Below are 17,051 nucleotides of genomic sequence, written 5' to 3'. Positions count from 1 at the left end.
TAGGCAGGTGGCCAAATACTTTTGGCAATACAGTGTATATTGGTAAAAACACTAAAAATACTGGGGTATACGTTTTGGTTCTTATCAATTAGACCCAAATATGCTCGCAGTGTCCGAAGTCTGTAAATATACGGTGTATCGTTGTTGATGATTTTTGTGCATTGCATGTTTTTCATGAGTACCTAAGCCTACTATGCTACTGTATTATTACTGTTGGTGGTGCTTGTGAAAAAGACTTGAGATCCAACAATTAACTCGTATTCAAGACAAAAAAAAACGTACCCGATGTACCGCTGTAGTCGCAGAGTTACTGGAAATGGCACCTGACCGCGTCTTTACCTGGCGAATGTAACTGTACTCTCCAACATTCACACACACACTCACACACACCTCCTTCTGAACAAAATCCCAATCGTCTATATTTATATCTCTGGAACCCAACCTTTTACCTTTGAAAATATATCATATATATCATATTAGAGTATATAAAATATAGAATCGGTCCAACGCCCTTTTTCACCCCTCCAGAGTACAACTGTCGTAAATAACAGTTGTTGTTTTTTTCTCTATTTTGGAACGAGCCTCAGTCTTACAGAAAAACGCCACGGATCGAGAAAAAAAGGGGTGCAAGAAAATGAAAAAGGAGTTAAAGACGCACATTTTTGCATAAAGTTCGGATGACAAAAGCGGTAGGAAGCGGAGGGAGGGTGTGGACGGAGTGGCTTCAGAGAACTCCACAAACTTATCACGGGTTATATTGAACCGGAACCACTGTTTAGAACATTCTAGTAAGACTAAACGTCATTGGAAAAAACGATTTCATTTGGAACAAGACAAGAAGAAAAGCAATAGCAAATAGAACTATTAATAACTAGGTTATGCATAGCGAGTAACTGTTTCTAGTAATACGGGAAGAGCGCCCCTCCCCCCCCTCCCGAACCCTCCACACACTTTTTAAAATTTTTTTTTTTTTTTTTTTTGTCCAGTTTTCCTGACTTTTTTTGGAATATATGATCATTTTGAATATATTGGTACAAAGCACAAAAAAAAAAGTCCTCTCAGTGCAGCGGAAGAGCGCCCTCCACTCCGGTTCGCTTTTGTTCCACCTCTTTTTTTGCCCCCTCCTGGTAAACCAGAGTCACGGCAATACACAGACAATGAAACAAATCAAGACATAAATACACGGACAAATCAACCCCTCCCTTCATAATAAATAGCTCATAAATAGAAATAAATAGGAAAAAACAATAAATTAGACAAATCCAAATATACGTTTTTATAGTCAAAGCTTTTTGTTCGGTTTCTTTTGCCGCGGTAACGAAAAAGTTCATCCAAACTTCTTTTTTTTTGTGTTTTTTTTTTGTGTGTGTGTGTTTTTTTGTTTTTTTTGTTTTCTCCACAAGCAACATGACGACAATTGAACAGTTTCCTCGCAAGTAAATTTTTTCTTTTTTTTTCTTCTTCTCCTCTCGAAGAAACTGAACCACCACTTTGATAATAAGTCGAAAAAGACAAGCTCCAACTAAAGAACAGTGACAACTCAGATAAGTACGGTAGATATCGTAAAACAAATGTAGACTATGTATATATAGATATATATATATAGATAGATCATCTATTTGTACAGAGCAAATAAAGGCGGGGGGAGTCGTACACCCCCCCCTTTTTCTCGAGGAAACAAACATTCTAGACTAAAGGAACTATAGCGCTAATCATCGGTAAGTTCGGACAAACGCGTCACACTCGGCGAGGAACTCAAAAAAGCCAGCAAGCCAAACAAACGAAGCAAAAACAATTTTCTCCGTTTTTTTTTTCTCGTTTTTTTGGTCATTTTTCCGAAACACCCGCAAAAACGGCGAGTTTGCGCCTTTTTTTTTTTTTCTCCCCGGTGACAACAATTTTCGGGTCTAAACAAATAAGCTCAATTCCGACGTCGACATATCGAGTTCTTAGAAACAGCACACGGGACAACTGGGATATTTTCGAAGAGGCCGCGGTCCGCCCGCTAAAAGGAAGTCAGCACACAGAAACGCCGAGCAAAGAGGAAACCAAAAAAAAAAAAGAAAAAAAAAAAAAAAAAAAAAAAAAAAAGGATGGCGTCTAAATGGGTACGTGTGATGCGTTCGCTGACCCCTGATGAAACCGGACGAAGGGGCCTCCGGACGCTAACGATGGTTACCCTCCCCCTCCCTATAGCGGGTGTTGAATAATTACGCAACCGTGTGATAAAATGACCAAAAAAGTCCCTCGCCTCGGCTTCCGTTCTGTTATTTTTTTTTTTTCTTCGCAAAAAACCTTTTTTTTTTGTCGTCTACAAAACGGCCGTCGCCGACCCCCCCCCCCCTTCCCCGGGAAAAAAAGCGATCCTTTTTTTTATTTTTCTCCGTTTTTTTCCTCCGAGGCCTAGAAATGGCAGAACGACAAGACAAGGTGGTGACCCCCCCTCCCCCGCCCCCTCCCCCCTCCCAGTTAGCCAGTCCAAAATATTTTTCTCTTTTTTCAAATCCGGATTCTTGTAAAAATTTTCTCAATAATTATTCTTTTTTAATCATCGCTTATAAAAATAGATTCCTCTTTCTATTTTGTTTTTTTTTCTCTTTTTTTTTTTCCCAAACGCGCCCTCCCATCCCTCTTAGCCCCGCACCCCCCCCCACCAAAGAGATCCCTCTCTTTGGCGATGATGGGGTTTTTTTTATTTATTTATTTTTTTGCTAAATTACTCGTCAGGAAAAGCTAAAACCCCCCACCCACCCCACCCCACCCCGCACCCCACCTCCCCTGTGAGGAAAGACGTCATGTTTTGTTTGCGATACAAAACAAAAACAATGCTAGAAATCGGGTTTCTCCAATCAACAAACGGGGGACGTTTTTTGTTTGTTGTTGTTTTAAATACAGCTACAAATGAATGGACGGATCACCGTTTTGTTTTAAAAAAGAGACCCCGCCCCTTTTACTGAGGTGGGGGTGGGGGTGGGGTGGGTATAGCAGGGGGCGGTCCTGGGTTCTAAGGACAGTGGATCCGGATACACACAAGAAAAACTCTTGGTCTAAAAAGGACATTCTCTTCTCTAAAATGAGGGGGGGTGGAGAAGAGGGGTGTTTGCTACCGTTTTACGAGAGAAAAATTATTTTAGCAACCAACAGAAGGAATCCACGATGAAGGGAAGCCCGCGTGGCGACAGGAACTTCCCCCCGACAAAATCAACATTTTTTTTTTTTTTGTAATACTTAGGCAACGTTGGCTTATAGGTCCAAAGTTACGATATAAGCCATTTGGAGTTCAACCAGGAGGTTGGTCGTCGTGCTGCTGACTGGACAGGGGGGGGGTTAAGGGAGCCAGGGGCGGTGGGGGGTCGGGGTCGGGGTCGGGGCGGCCAATTTCGGACCGAGGGCTGCTCCCGCCTCGAGTTCAGGACTTGTGCGTCTTGTTGGTCTTGAAGGAGACTTGCAGGACGCGGTCGCCCAACCGGTAGCCGTTGAGGCTGGCGATGGCCATGGCCGCCTCGTCGTAATTCGTCATGGTGACGAAGCCGAAGCCTTTGCACTTGTTGGTGTTGAAGTCGCGGATCACCTTGACGTTGTTGACGGCGCCGAACGGGCCGAAGAGCTGCCACAGCACGCTCTCGTCCGAGTCCGGGGAGAGGTTGTAGACGAAGATGCACCAGCCGGTGCCGGTGTGGCCCGGGATGTTCATCCCCACCAGGCTGGTCATGCTGTCGATGGTGATGGGCGAGAACCTGGCGAGCGGGCAGAGAGAGAGAGAGAGAGAGAGAGAGAGAGAGAGAGGGGAAATGTTCATGGAGGCTGAAGAACAAAGACTGGAATGACAAGACTGAATACTGCGGAGTCGGGATTCTTATTTCTACGCAATTTGCTGAGGTCTCGAGCTCCGGATAAAGTCTGGATGGCCCTTTTGGACTCCCAGGAATTTTAGTGAGATTTTTTAAAAATGTTTTAACTGTCATTGTTCATAAAATATCACAACAAATATTCCACTTTGATTTATTTGAGGGGGAAAATAATGCATATTTTGTGCTTTTGCCAGAAAAAACTAAGGTTGTCTTTGATAAAAAGCGCATAAAACAGAAAAAAATGTTTTCGACAGATAGACCGGAAGCTGATCTAGAGATCTATTGTAAGCGTTTAATAAGGGAAAAAATAAAATAAATAAATACATATATATATACATACATATATACATACATATACATATACATATATATACATATATATATATATATATATATATATATATATATATATATATATATATATAATATATATATATATATAATATATATATATATATAATATTATATTATATTATATATATATAATATTATATTATATTATACTATATGGCGCATATATATATATATATATATATATATATATATATATATATATATATATATAGTATAATATAATGTATTATATATAATTATATATATAATATAATATTATGTATATATATATATAATATTATATTATATATATAATATATTATATTATACTATATATATATAGTATAATATAATATATATATATATATATATATATATATATATATATATATATATATATATATATATATATATATATATATATATATATAATATTATACTATATCATACTAGGCCCTGCGATGAGGTGGCGACTTTTCCAGGGTGTACCCCGCCTTCCGCCCGATTGTACCTGAGATAGGCTCCAGCGCCCCCCGCGACCCCGAAGGGAATAAGCAGTAGAAAAATGGATGGATGGATGGATAGATATATTATAATATATATATAAATAATACAAATAAAATCCCCTGGGAAACAGGCTTGTAGGGATGATATAGCGTCTTGTGTTTTATTCTGACCTAACGTATATATATATATATATATATATATATATATATATATATATATATATATATATATATATATATATATATATATATATATATATATATATATATATAGTCAAGGTTTCTGTGGTTTATCCGTTATACAGTGCTCAATACCGGGGTAGCGCGGAATATACCTTAGGTCAGGGAAAAACATTAGAGCAGGGAAACCTGCGAAACAGGCTTGTAGGGATGATATAGCCTCTTGTTTTTTTCCTGACCTAACATATATATATATATATATATATATATATATATATATATATATATATATATATATATATATATATATATATATATATATATATATATATATATATATATATATATATATATATATATATACAGTAGAGGCCAAAAGTTTGGACACACCTTTTCCTCATTCAATGGGTTGTCTTTATTTTCATGACTATTTACATTGTAGATTGTCACTGAAGGCATCAAAACTATGAATGAACACATGTGGAGTTATGTACTTAACAAAAAAAGGTGAAATTACTGCTTTGCACACTCTTGGCATTCTCTCCATGAGCTTCAAGCACACCTGTGAAGTGAACACCATTTCAGGTGAATACCTCTTGAAGCTCATGGAGAGAATGCCAAGAGTGTGCGAAAAACTAATCAGAGCAGAGGGTGGCTATTTTGAAGAAACTAGAATGCAAAACACGTTTTCAGTTATTTCACCTTTTTTTGTTAAAAGTACATAACTCCACATGTGTTCATTCCTAGTTGTGATGCCTTCAGTGACTATCTACAATGTAAATAGTCATGAAAATAAAGAAAACGCATTGAATGAGGAGGTGTGTCCAAACCTTTGGCCTGTACTGTGTAATCATATATATATATATATATATATATATATATATATATATATATATATATATATATATATATATATATATATATATAAATAACAGATGAATTATGTATGCTCATTTACGTTTTCAAACCCCAAATTAGGGCTCTTGACGGAAGTTTCCTTTAATAAACGGTATATATGGGGATAGACACGTAATTGATTTCAATTAAAAAATGCGTTCGATAATTACTTTTTCTTCTTCGTCGGAAGAAACTGGAAGTTGCGAAGCAAGGTTGGTTTCATGAACAAAGGCACACTCGCGCTCTGGTAACCGAGCAACGCAGCCAATCAGGTAACAGTATAAACGATCAGGTTTGGTTGCGCCATCTTGTTGTCTGGCGGTCGATTCTTTGCGTGGAGTGGGAAGAAAAAGTAAAAAACGGAAGAGATTGTGGATACAACATAATGGCAGGTTTTTGGCTTTTTTTTTCAAAACGGACCGGAGTCAGACCAAATGATGCGAGGAGCTCATCCCCACCAAGACCGGTAATACCGCACCACTTTCGCTGCGCTCACCCTTTAGAGCACAGCTGTAACTTCCTGACACTAAACCTGCAGAAAACAGTTCTTCTCAGGTTTCTTTATGTTTACATTTTCACACTTTGCACTATTTTGTTACTAAGCATTTCTTATATATTCCTTATTTCTTGTTTGTCTCATTTGAACTTCCAATAAAATAACACCCATAGAGTCACGTTTACACTTGTTTTAATCATTAAATAAATAATTAAATCATGTAAAATTTATGAAATATTGAAATAATGAATCAAATGATTAAATAATTAAATGATTAAATAATTAAATACACATTTATGTATTTAATTACAATTATTATTCTTTTTTACCATTTGAGTCTCCATAGAAAATAACTTGTTTTAATAATTCAATAAATCATTAAATACAAAATAATTTATTAAATAATGAAATAAGTAATTAAATAATTAAATAAATAATTAATTAAACAATTGACCAGCTCATTAAATATTGTAATAGTTGATTAAATTATTAAATGTACTTAAATACATGAATAATACACAAACATGTTAAAATGTTTAATGCCAACTATAATTCATTAATGACACATTCAACTAATCATTTGTAAGATAGATTTATTTAATTAAATTTATCAGTGACCCCCCGCGACCCCAAAAGGGACAAGCGGTAGAAAATGGATGGATGGATACAATTCAAATCTCCATATGTAACACTCATAGAGTTACGTTTACACTTGTTTTAATAAGTAAATAAATTATTAAATCATGGAAAATAAATCCAGTATTGAAAAAAATGAATACAATGATTAAATAATTAAATGTACTTTGATTAATTAATGACACTTTTAACAACACATTTATGTATTTAATTATTACAATTAGTTTTGTCCCATTTGAACCGCCATAGAAAATAGCTTGTTTGAATAATTAAACACATCATTTGATACAAACTAATTTATGAAATCATGAAATAATTAATTAATTAAATGATTAAAAAACTAATTAAATATTGTAATAGTTATGTAAATATTTTAATGTACTTTAATAAATGAATGACACATTTAATAACTAACACGTTAATATGTATAATGCCAAATATAATCCATTAATGACACATTCAGGTAATAATTTTAAAATATATTTATTTATATATATATTTAATTTCATACCATTCGAATCTCCATATATAACACTTGTTTTAATAAGTAAATAAGTCATTATATCGTGAATTTTTTAAATTAATAATAATAATAATAAAATGTCCTTGAACAAATTAATGACACATTTGATAAAGTAGCAACACATTTATATATTTAATTGTAAATAATTGTGTCCCATTTGAACCTGCACAGAAAATAACACCCATATAGTCACATGTAGACTCGTTTTGATGACTAAATCAGTCATTCAAAAACAACAATTGAACAAATCATTAAATAATTGAATATATATTTGAGTAAATGCGTGAATAATTAATAAATATTGAAATCATTACTTGCGTTTTTAATTAATTAAATTTACTTAAATACATTAATGACATATTTATTAACACATTTATGTATTTGAGTCCAATTATATTCAATTAATGACACATTTAGGCAATTATTTAAAGACATATTTAATTTGCCCTCCATAATTTTCATGATGAGGGCTCTGATAATGTAAAAAAACACAACTAATGACTAAACATGTTTTATATGCTTTAACTGTGAACATTTTCCATTAAGAAATAATAATCCTACTTTGTGAAAGTCATTTACCACGGCCAATCAGACGCCATATTACTGTAGCGGAAGGCACCGTCGAGTAGATTCACGGTTGAAGGCGCCCTGTCACGATTCTGCTGAAATAAATGCAGATGAAGGTTTTTTTTTTTTTTTTTTTTTTTTTACTTCCAGAGTTAAAATTGCAGTAAGTAGTTTTCGCAGAAGCCGACTGAATCTCATCTCAGTCGCTTTGTCGTCTTCTTCTTTTTCTCATTTTTCAATCCCCAGTTGACTTCACTTAATTGCCTTTTTTCCTCCCCACCCTTCCCCCCCGCTAAAGAAAAGTGTCGGTAAATGACACGAATCATTTCCTATGCCGTCTCTCTGCAAGAAACAAGCGCCGCCATTACTTTCATTGAGATTTCCGCGGCTGCCTGACAAGGCGCCTTGCATCAAAAAGGAGGGTCGGAAGCGAAACGGAACGCAGGAAGCACTTTGCAGCCCGGCGGCGCTCGGTACGGTTGTATTTTCGGCCTCATGCCTGTGAGAATCCTGCGTGCGACTGAAGCATGAAGGAGTGGGACTATCCGGGACGAGCTGCGGTGTGCTCTAACAACCACCAGGTCGCGTTTAGAGAGGATAATACTGCATCATCTCTTTCGGACTCACTCACTCTTTAAGGGATGCACTATTCCGCTCATGGCGCTGATCGATCCCAGCACCCTTATCCGTATCCCTCCCGTGACTAAACACGAGCCGCAGTCGCCATTCCCGTCCAACATTGACTCAGAGGACGGACTGCAATCATGGATTGAGTACCACGGGGGTGTCGGACAAAACAGGTTGGACTCATTCAGGTTGTTTTTGTTGGTACACTTAATCCTGTTCTGATGGATCACAACACTGCCGGTTGGGCTAAATGCGTCGCGAGCTGTTTTAGCAACCGATAAACCAGTTTGACAGCTGATTGGTTTTGTAGAGGCAACTTTTAGACAAAACGCTCGGCGGTTGAGCACGCCAGCATGGAGTGAAATTACTGCCAAAACACCACGATTTTTGAGTAAAAAAAACAATTTTCTTCAATTAAAAAATGAATCGCAAATTTTTAAAAAATTACTGCAAGTACATAACTATTTGCAAGTAAAAGAAAACATTTTCTGCAAGTAAAATCGATTTACAAGAATAAAAACAATTTTCTTCAATTAAACACCAACGATTTTTGAGTAAAAATTATTTTTTCTTCAATTAAACACCAACGATTTTTGAGTAAAAAAAACAATTTTCTTCAATTAAAAAACGAATCGCAAATGAATTTTTTTTTCTGCAAGTACATAACAATTTGCAAGTAAAAAAAAAAGAGTTCTGCAAGTAAAATCGATTTACAAGAATAAAAACAATTTTCTTCAATTAAACACCAACGATTTTTGAGTAAAAAAACAATTTTCTTCAATTAAAAATTGAATCGCAAATGATTTTTTTTTCTGCAAGTACATAACAATTTGCAAGTAAAAAAAAAAAAAGTTCTGCAAGTAAAATCGATTTACAAGAATAAAAACAATTTTCTTTAATTAAACAACGATTTTTGAGTAAAAAAAACAATTTTCTTCAATTAAAAAATGAATCGCAGATAAATAAAACAATTCTGCAAGTACATAACAATTTGCAAGTTAAAAAAAAAAAATTCTGCAAGTAAAATCGATTTACAAGAAGAAAAACAATTTTCTTCAATTAAACACCAACGATTTTTGAGTAAAAAAAACAATTTTCTTCGATTAAAAAATTAATCGCACATTTTTTTTTTCCTGCAAGTACATACATAACAATTTGTAAGTAAAACAAAAAATTTTATGCAAGTAAAATCGATTTACAAGAATAAAAAAAATTTTCTTCAACTAAACACCAACGATTTTTGAGTAAAAAAAACAATTTTCTTCAATTAAAAAATAAATCGCAAATTATTTTTTTTCTGCAAGTACATAACAATTTGCAAGTAAAAAAAAGAAAAGTTCTGCAATTAAAATCGATTTACGAGAATAAAAACAATTTTCTTTAATTAAACAACGATTTTTGAGTAAAAAAAACAATTTTCTTCAATTAAAAAATGAATCGCAGATAAATAAAACAATTCTGCAAGTACATAACAATTTGCAAGTTAAAAAAAAATAAATTCTGCAAGCTAAATCGATTTACAAGAATAAAAACAATTTTCTTCAATTAAACACCAACGATTTTTGAGTAAAAAAAACAATTTTCTTCGATTAAAAAATTAATCGCAAATTTTTTTTTCCCTGCAAGTACATAACAATTTGTAAGTAAAACTAAAAATTTTCTGCAAGTAAAATCGATTTACAAGAATAAAAACAATTTTCTTCAACTAAACACCAACGATTTTTGAGTAAAAAAAACAATTTTCTTCAATTAAAAAATGAATCGCAAATTATTTTTTTTCTGCAAGTACATAACAATTTGCAAGTATAAAAAAAAGAAAAGTTCTGCAAGTAAAATCGATTTACAAGAATAAAAACAATTTTCTTAAATTAAACACCAACGATTTTTGAGTAAAATTTTCTTCAATTAAAAAATTAATCGCAAATTAAATTAGTTTTTCTGCAAGTACATAACAATTTGCAAGTAAACATTTTTTTTTCTGCAAGTAAAAAACGATTCGCAAATATCAAAACTATTTTCTCCACTAAAAAATACAATTTGCACGTAAAAAAACTATTTCCTGCAAGTAAAAAATGATTTCCAAGTAAAGAAAACCCCAAATTTCTTCAATTAAAAACGATTGGTCAGTAAAAAAAAAAAAAATGCAATTAAATCTTAAGCAAGCATAAAAACAAATTTCTGCAAGTTAAAACATTTGGCAGTAATATTCCACCCTGTGCGATCCACACCCGTAATTCACACTCTAAACCGACAGGTGGTGCTTCAGAGCTACTGTTATTTGCGCATGGTGCCGTCCGCCAAAAATAAAGAACAAGAAGCAGGGTGGGGAGTCAAATGGCGGAGAGAAGACAGCGTAAACTTACAGGTTGAGCTTGTTTCCCCTTTCTCACATTTGTGTGTAATTTTGGCAGTAATTTCCCTCCACATGCTCGGGATTAGCATAGCATTCAATGAGTTGATTGAAAAGCTCCAGTAGGTTGACCAGCGCATGGCATGGAAACAGGAGCTCAGAACATTCCGTTAGAGTTAAGCAACTTTGCCCGTCCCGAATTGCTGACGCGGCACGGTCTGGTCTAATCCATCACTGCTAACGAAGCTGCCTGTGTCGGCGTGGCAACAACAACAATGGTCGCCGGCACACTCCCGGCAATGCGACACCTACCATGTGTGGCGGCGGGAAAAAGCAAAGGAGACATGACAGGACACATGGACAAAAGACGCATGGAGGCAGCTGGAGCAGAGGCGGAGTTATCGGCGGTGAAACATTTCCTGTTTCCGGCAGGGATTCAGGTTCGCTCAGACGGATCGCTTGATACTTGGGAAGTGTTTCTCCAGTCATGAAGTGCACTTAGTAGGGCATCAAGTGCACACTGTTTTCTACTCCTACTTATTTTCAATCACGTATCTCTAACGTATGTCCGATATGATACCGATATTTGGAGTTGTGAGTATTGGCCAATACCGATGCTGATCCCATACAATATCAGCAAAAATCATAAACACTTGTATTATTTTGTAATGTGGAGTGTTACAAAAGGTTTGATCAAGTGGAATTAAGAATAAGCAGTACGTTGAACGATGCGGACACGTTTGTTACTGGATACTTTTTAGTACCCTTTTCCCTTGGAAACGGGATTGTGTAAGCAATATGTAACTATAATTATTTGATACTTGTTTATATTGACAAATGTGCTGATGTAGACATTTATTACGAATGCTTAGCTGTTGCGTAGCTGCTAGTTCCTAGTAGCCTATTTTTTTGTAAATGACTAAGATACAAGAACATCCCTTATTATTGTGTGCTTTTTGGAGGACATTTAGATGTGAACTTGACTGCTAGCATCGGAAAAGTTCCGATACTCACATTACTTAATTTTTTAAAATTTTGCTGATATCAGATCAATGTCTGATATCAATTACGGAAGAGGACACCCGTATCCTAGGGATGTGCCGGTTGGCTGGTGATCAGTTTCGGCTGATTTTTTGAAAAAAAAACAACCAACTAAAGCACGTAATTGCCACTGCCTATCGATGAATGCCTTTTAATGCCCCGCTGTCCGGCACTGTATTCTATTGTAATCCCCCTGCTGAAAGGCGATTAGCAACTAATTGGAGTCGTGAGTATTAACCAATACCGATGCTGATCCCATACGATGTCAGCAAAAATCATAAACCCTTGTATTATTTTGTAATGTGGAGTGTTAGAAAAAGGTTTGATCAAGTGGAATTAGGAATAAACAGTAAGTTGAACGATGCGGACACGTTTGTTACTGGATACTTTTTAGTACGCGTTTGCCTTGGAAACTTTATTGTGTAAGCAATATGTAACTATGATTATTTGATACTTGTTTATATTGACAAATGTGCTGATGTAGACATTTATTACGAATGCTTAGCTGTTGCGTAGCTGCTAGCTCCTAGTAGCCTATTTTTTGTAAATGACTAAAATACAAGAACATCCCTTATTATTGTGTACATTTTTGGAGGACATTTAGATGTGAACTTGACTGCTAGCATCGGAAAAGTTCCGATACTCACATTAATTAATTTTTTAAAATTTTGCTGATATCGGATCAATGTCTGATATCAATTACGGAAGAGGACACCCGTATCCTAGGGATGTGCCGGTTGGCTGGTGATCGGTTTCGGCTGATTTTTGAAAAAAACAACAACTAAAGTACGTAATCGCCACTGCCTATTGATGAATGCCTTTTAATGCCCCGCTGTCCGGCACTGTATTTAATTTTAATCCCCCTGCTGAAAGGCGACTAGCAGCTAACTGTGTGTCTCCACTAAGTTAGTCATAATCACCTCCATTACAGCAAATAGTCTGCATTTCTTAGTATCCTAGGTATCAAAATCAAGGACGACGCTAAACATGTTACACACCCATACCAAGCGGGAGCAGGCGTGCTAATGGCTAAGCTAACTGCTAAGCAATAAATAAGTGATTAGTAAAGTTGAAGACGTGTAGATGGAAGCACGTTACAGCAGAAAGTAAGCAGTTAATAACATAAAATTAATAAGTAGATTAATAAGCGTTAGAGGGAGGGTAATACAACAACAACTGTTGGTGTGTCAGCATTGTCCCAGACATGTAAGATACATACATTAGTGGCGTCGACACCAAGGGTAATATCATTATATGATTGATACTAAAGTGATATTTCTATTTATTTATAGTTTTTGTTCATGTTCAGGGAATAATTCCCTGGACTTTGGGAGCAAAAACTAAAGGATTTCATTTAGTAGTTTTTGTTTACGTATTGTGCACTATTGACTTGCTCAAACACTCAGGAACTTGTTAGAATAATTGTTTCTAAGTTATCACAAAAAACTTTGTGTTACATTGAGTGCCCGGTGAGAAGCAAAAGTTGTCTTTGGAACCTACCAAGAGTAAGGCTCGTACAACTCCACTGTGTAGGGGGGGAAGCAGCATGAAGGTGTTCTGTTTTCTTCCATTTATTGTAATCAAACAGAAATATATTGTCTGACCCAACAACTACAAAAGCGAAGAGGAAGCAGGACCAGACTCCCCTCCAGGCGACTTCTTTTTGAAACCTCCTTTTTGAACTGTTTTACGAACCTCTTTTTGAACTGTTTTACGAACCTCTTTTTGAACTGTTTTACGAACCTCTTCTTTGAACTGTTTTATGAATCTCTTCTTTGAACTGTTTTTTAGAACCTCTTCTTTGAGCTGTTTTACGAACCTCTTCTTTGAACTGTTTTACGAACCTCTTCTTTGAACTGTTTTACGAACCTCTCTTTGAACTCTTTTACGAACCTCTTCTTTGAACTGTTTTACGAATCTCTTCTTTGAACTGTTTTACAAACCTCTTCTTTGAACTGTTTTACGAACCTCTCTTTGAACTCTTTTACGAACCTCTTCTTTGAACTGTTTTACGAATCTCTTCTTTGAACTGTTTTACGAATCTCTTCTTTGAACTGTTTTACGAACCTCTTCTTTGAACTGTTTTACGAACCTCTCTTTGAACTGTTTTACGAACCTCTTCTTTGAACTGTTTTACGAATCTCTTCTTTGAACTGTTTTACGAACCTCTTCTTTGAACTGTTTTACGAACCTCTCTTTGAACTCTTTTACGAACCTCTTCTTTGAACTGTTTTACGAACCTCTCTTTGAACTCTTTTACGAACCACCTCTTCTTTGAGCTGTTTTACGAACCTCTTCTTTGAACTGTTTTACGAACCTCTTCTTTGAGCTGTTTTACGAACCTCTTCTTTGGACTGTTTTACGAACCTCTTCTTTGAACTGTTTTACAAACCTCTTTTTTGAACTGTTTTACGAACCTCTTTGAACTGTTTTACGAACCTCTTCTTTGAGCTGTTTTACAAACCTCTTCTTCGAACTGTTTTATGAACCTCTTCTTTGAACTGTTTTACAAACCTCTTTGAACTGTTTTACGAACCTCTTCTTTGAACTGTTTTACGAACCTCTTCTTTAAGCTGTTTTACAAACCTCTTCTTTGAACTGTTTTACGAACCTCTTTGAACTGTTTTACGAACCTCTTCTTTGAACTGTTTTACGAACCTCTTCTTTGAACTGTTTTACGAACCTCTTCTTTGAACTTTTTTACGAACCTCTTCTTTGAACTGTTTTACAAACCTCTTCTTTGAACTGTTTTACGAACCTCTTCTTTGAACTGTTTTACAAACCTCTTTGAACTGTTTTACGAACCTCTTTGAACTGTTTTACGAACCTCTTCTTTAAGCTGTTTTTCAAACCTCTTCTTTGAACTGTTTTACGAACCTCTTTGAACTGTTTTACGGACCTCTTCTTTGAACTTTTTTACGAACCTCTTCTTTGAACTGTTTTACAAACCTCTTCTTTGAACTGTTTTACGAACCTCTTTTTTGAACTGTTTTACAAACCTCTTCTTTTAGCTGTTTTACAAACCTCTTCTTTGAACTGTTTTACGAACCTCTTCTTTGAACTGTTTTACGAACCTCTTCTTTGAACTGTTTTACGAACCTCTTCTTTGTACTGTTTTACGAACCTCTTCTTTGAACTGTTTTACAAACATCTTCTTTGAACTGTTTTACAAACCTCTTTTTTTAACTGTTTTACGAACCTCTTCTTTGAACTGTTTTACGAACCTCTTCTTTGAACTGTTTCACGACCTTTTCTGTGAACTGTTTACGACCTCTACCCTTAGAAGCAGCTGTTGTCATGTGGTCAGAGAAAGCCCAAATAAAGGGGAAAGGCGTACAATCTTTTCACAGAGTGCTGAGACACTGTGTCCAGGCGTCTCTCCTCAATTGAGCCAAATTGAATTCTGTCTCTGTTGAATTCTTTGCTTATTGTCTTGTTTAATAGATGCCATCAGTGTTTGAACCTGACAGAGCTAGTTTAAATATTGCGTTGATATTGTTAGACGGTCAATAGCACTCACCATTTAAACCTGTTCTTATATTTTACATGTGATTGGTATCGGTATTGGTATCGGCCGAACTCACTCATGGATGATCGGTATCGGAATCGGCAGCAAAAAAAACCAATCTTATTTATATCATATGTTTTTTTTTCCGGTGCGACAAGGCTGTGGAACCTGAATCCCCCATAAAACAAAGAAAAAACGAACACCTAGAAATCAAGGAGTGGAGAATAAATCCATTCTGTGGACAGAAAGAAGCCAAACAACCATCCAAACAACACCAGCACGCGTCATAATCAGCAAAACAAAGCAAATCCATCACCACTTAAAACAAACACAAACACTTCTTTGCTAGATTTCTTAAGTGGTTGCTGTTGAAACAAGCTGACAAAAAGAAAAACAATACATTAAAAACAAAATAAGACTTTTAAGAGTTGCGGAACTGAAAGTGACAAGGCAAAGAACAATAATTAACTCAAAATGTAAATATATATATGTATATATGTATATATCTGGCATTGAATTACCTCTTCACGCCATAGGCCATATTAAGCAAATTGTCCAGCCTGTAAGAGAAGGAGGGTTCTGGGGTTAATGGCGGGCCAGATGGTTGACTTGCTCAATGGAACTCAAGTTCTTGTGTTAGACTTTGCCCATTACACCGAGGAGCCCTCAAGCATCGGAAGGACCAAACAGCACCGACACATCTAGTGCTTCGTATCAAAAAAAGAGTGCACGGGCAGCAGTCATGTGACCAGGAACTGGTTTATGAGGAGAAGGCGGGATCAAACGGTCTGATGGAGGGTTCTGTCGGTGTAATGGCTCGGCGAGTGAGGGATGAAAATGTTCCAGGTAAACAGGTGTGTGTGTGTTCTTGTCGTTCCACCCTTCTTGGGACATCAACAAGGAAAAGTACTGTCCATATGAGGACCGGTGAACAAGTTAGGACCGAAATCATGGTACCAATACAGAAAAACCATTTCATCTAATAGAGAGCCAAATACTAGAGTCCGTGAACATTGCTCCAAAGTCAGGATTTTTGGTTGATTTAATGTGCATACAAAAGTAAACAGTAAACAGTCAAATTATGACTTTTGTCCATAATTTTGCCAAGTATAATTCCGATTATTATTATAATATTGCCAAAATTTGAAAGTTCCCTTATAAAATTGTGACTTTGTCGAGTAAAATTACGACTCTTTTCATAAAATTGCCAAAATGTTTTTTGTAATACCGCCAAGTTTTTCTTGTGAAATTCCAACTCATTTTTGACAACAAGCTTTTCTATATTTGTATAGTATGTATATATTATTAATGTTGTAATTACACATCTTTATATATCTAGAAAGGGTGGTCCTAAAGTGCTAGGCCTTTTTCGGAGGTCTCAAGAGGGTAAAAAATGCAAGAATGTGTCTTGGGACATCAACAAGGAAAAGTACTGTCCATATGAGGACCGGTGAACAAGTTAGGACATAAATCATGGTCCCAATACAGATAACCATTGCATCTAATGGAGAGCCAAATACTAGAGTCTGTGAACAT

The 17,051-nt window shown here is 35.6% G+C and overlaps 1 protein-coding gene across 7 annotated transcripts in view; it reads right to left on the bottom strand.

The window, feature by feature from the left end:
- Window positions 1-2,439: 2,439 nt before the first annotated feature.
- Window positions 2,440-17,051, bottom strand: part of elavl4 (ELAV like neuron-specific RNA binding protein 4) — a 324,532-nt gene continuing 309,920 nt past the window's right edge. For 5 of the 7 annotated variants that reach the window (XM_062027928.1, XM_062027929.1, XM_062027926.1 and 2 more), the window contains 2 exons: window positions 16,037-16,075; window positions 2,441-3,737 (listed from right to left, as the gene is read on the bottom strand). In XM_062027928.1, the coding sequence (XP_061883912.1) occupies window positions 3,410-3,737; window positions 16,037-16,075 (367 nt within the window). In that variant the 3' untranslated portion in view covers window positions 2,441-3,409. Of the gene's footprint in view, window positions 3,738-16,036; window positions 16,076-17,051 lie in introns of all 7 variants that reach the window. The other 2 variants (XM_062027931.1, XM_062027930.1) reach the window with 1 other exon arrangement.

The sequence above is a fragment of the Entelurus aequoreus genome, linkage group LG19 (genome assembly GCF_033978785.1).
Source record: "Entelurus aequoreus isolate RoL-2023_Sb linkage group LG19, RoL_Eaeq_v1.1, whole genome shotgun sequence".
Classification (NCBI taxonomy): domain Eukaryota; kingdom Metazoa; phylum Chordata; class Actinopteri; order Syngnathiformes; family Syngnathidae; genus Entelurus; species Entelurus aequoreus.
The sequence above is the reverse complement of the archived record's forward strand: the minus strand, read 5'-3'. Positions and strand labels throughout refer to the sequence as shown.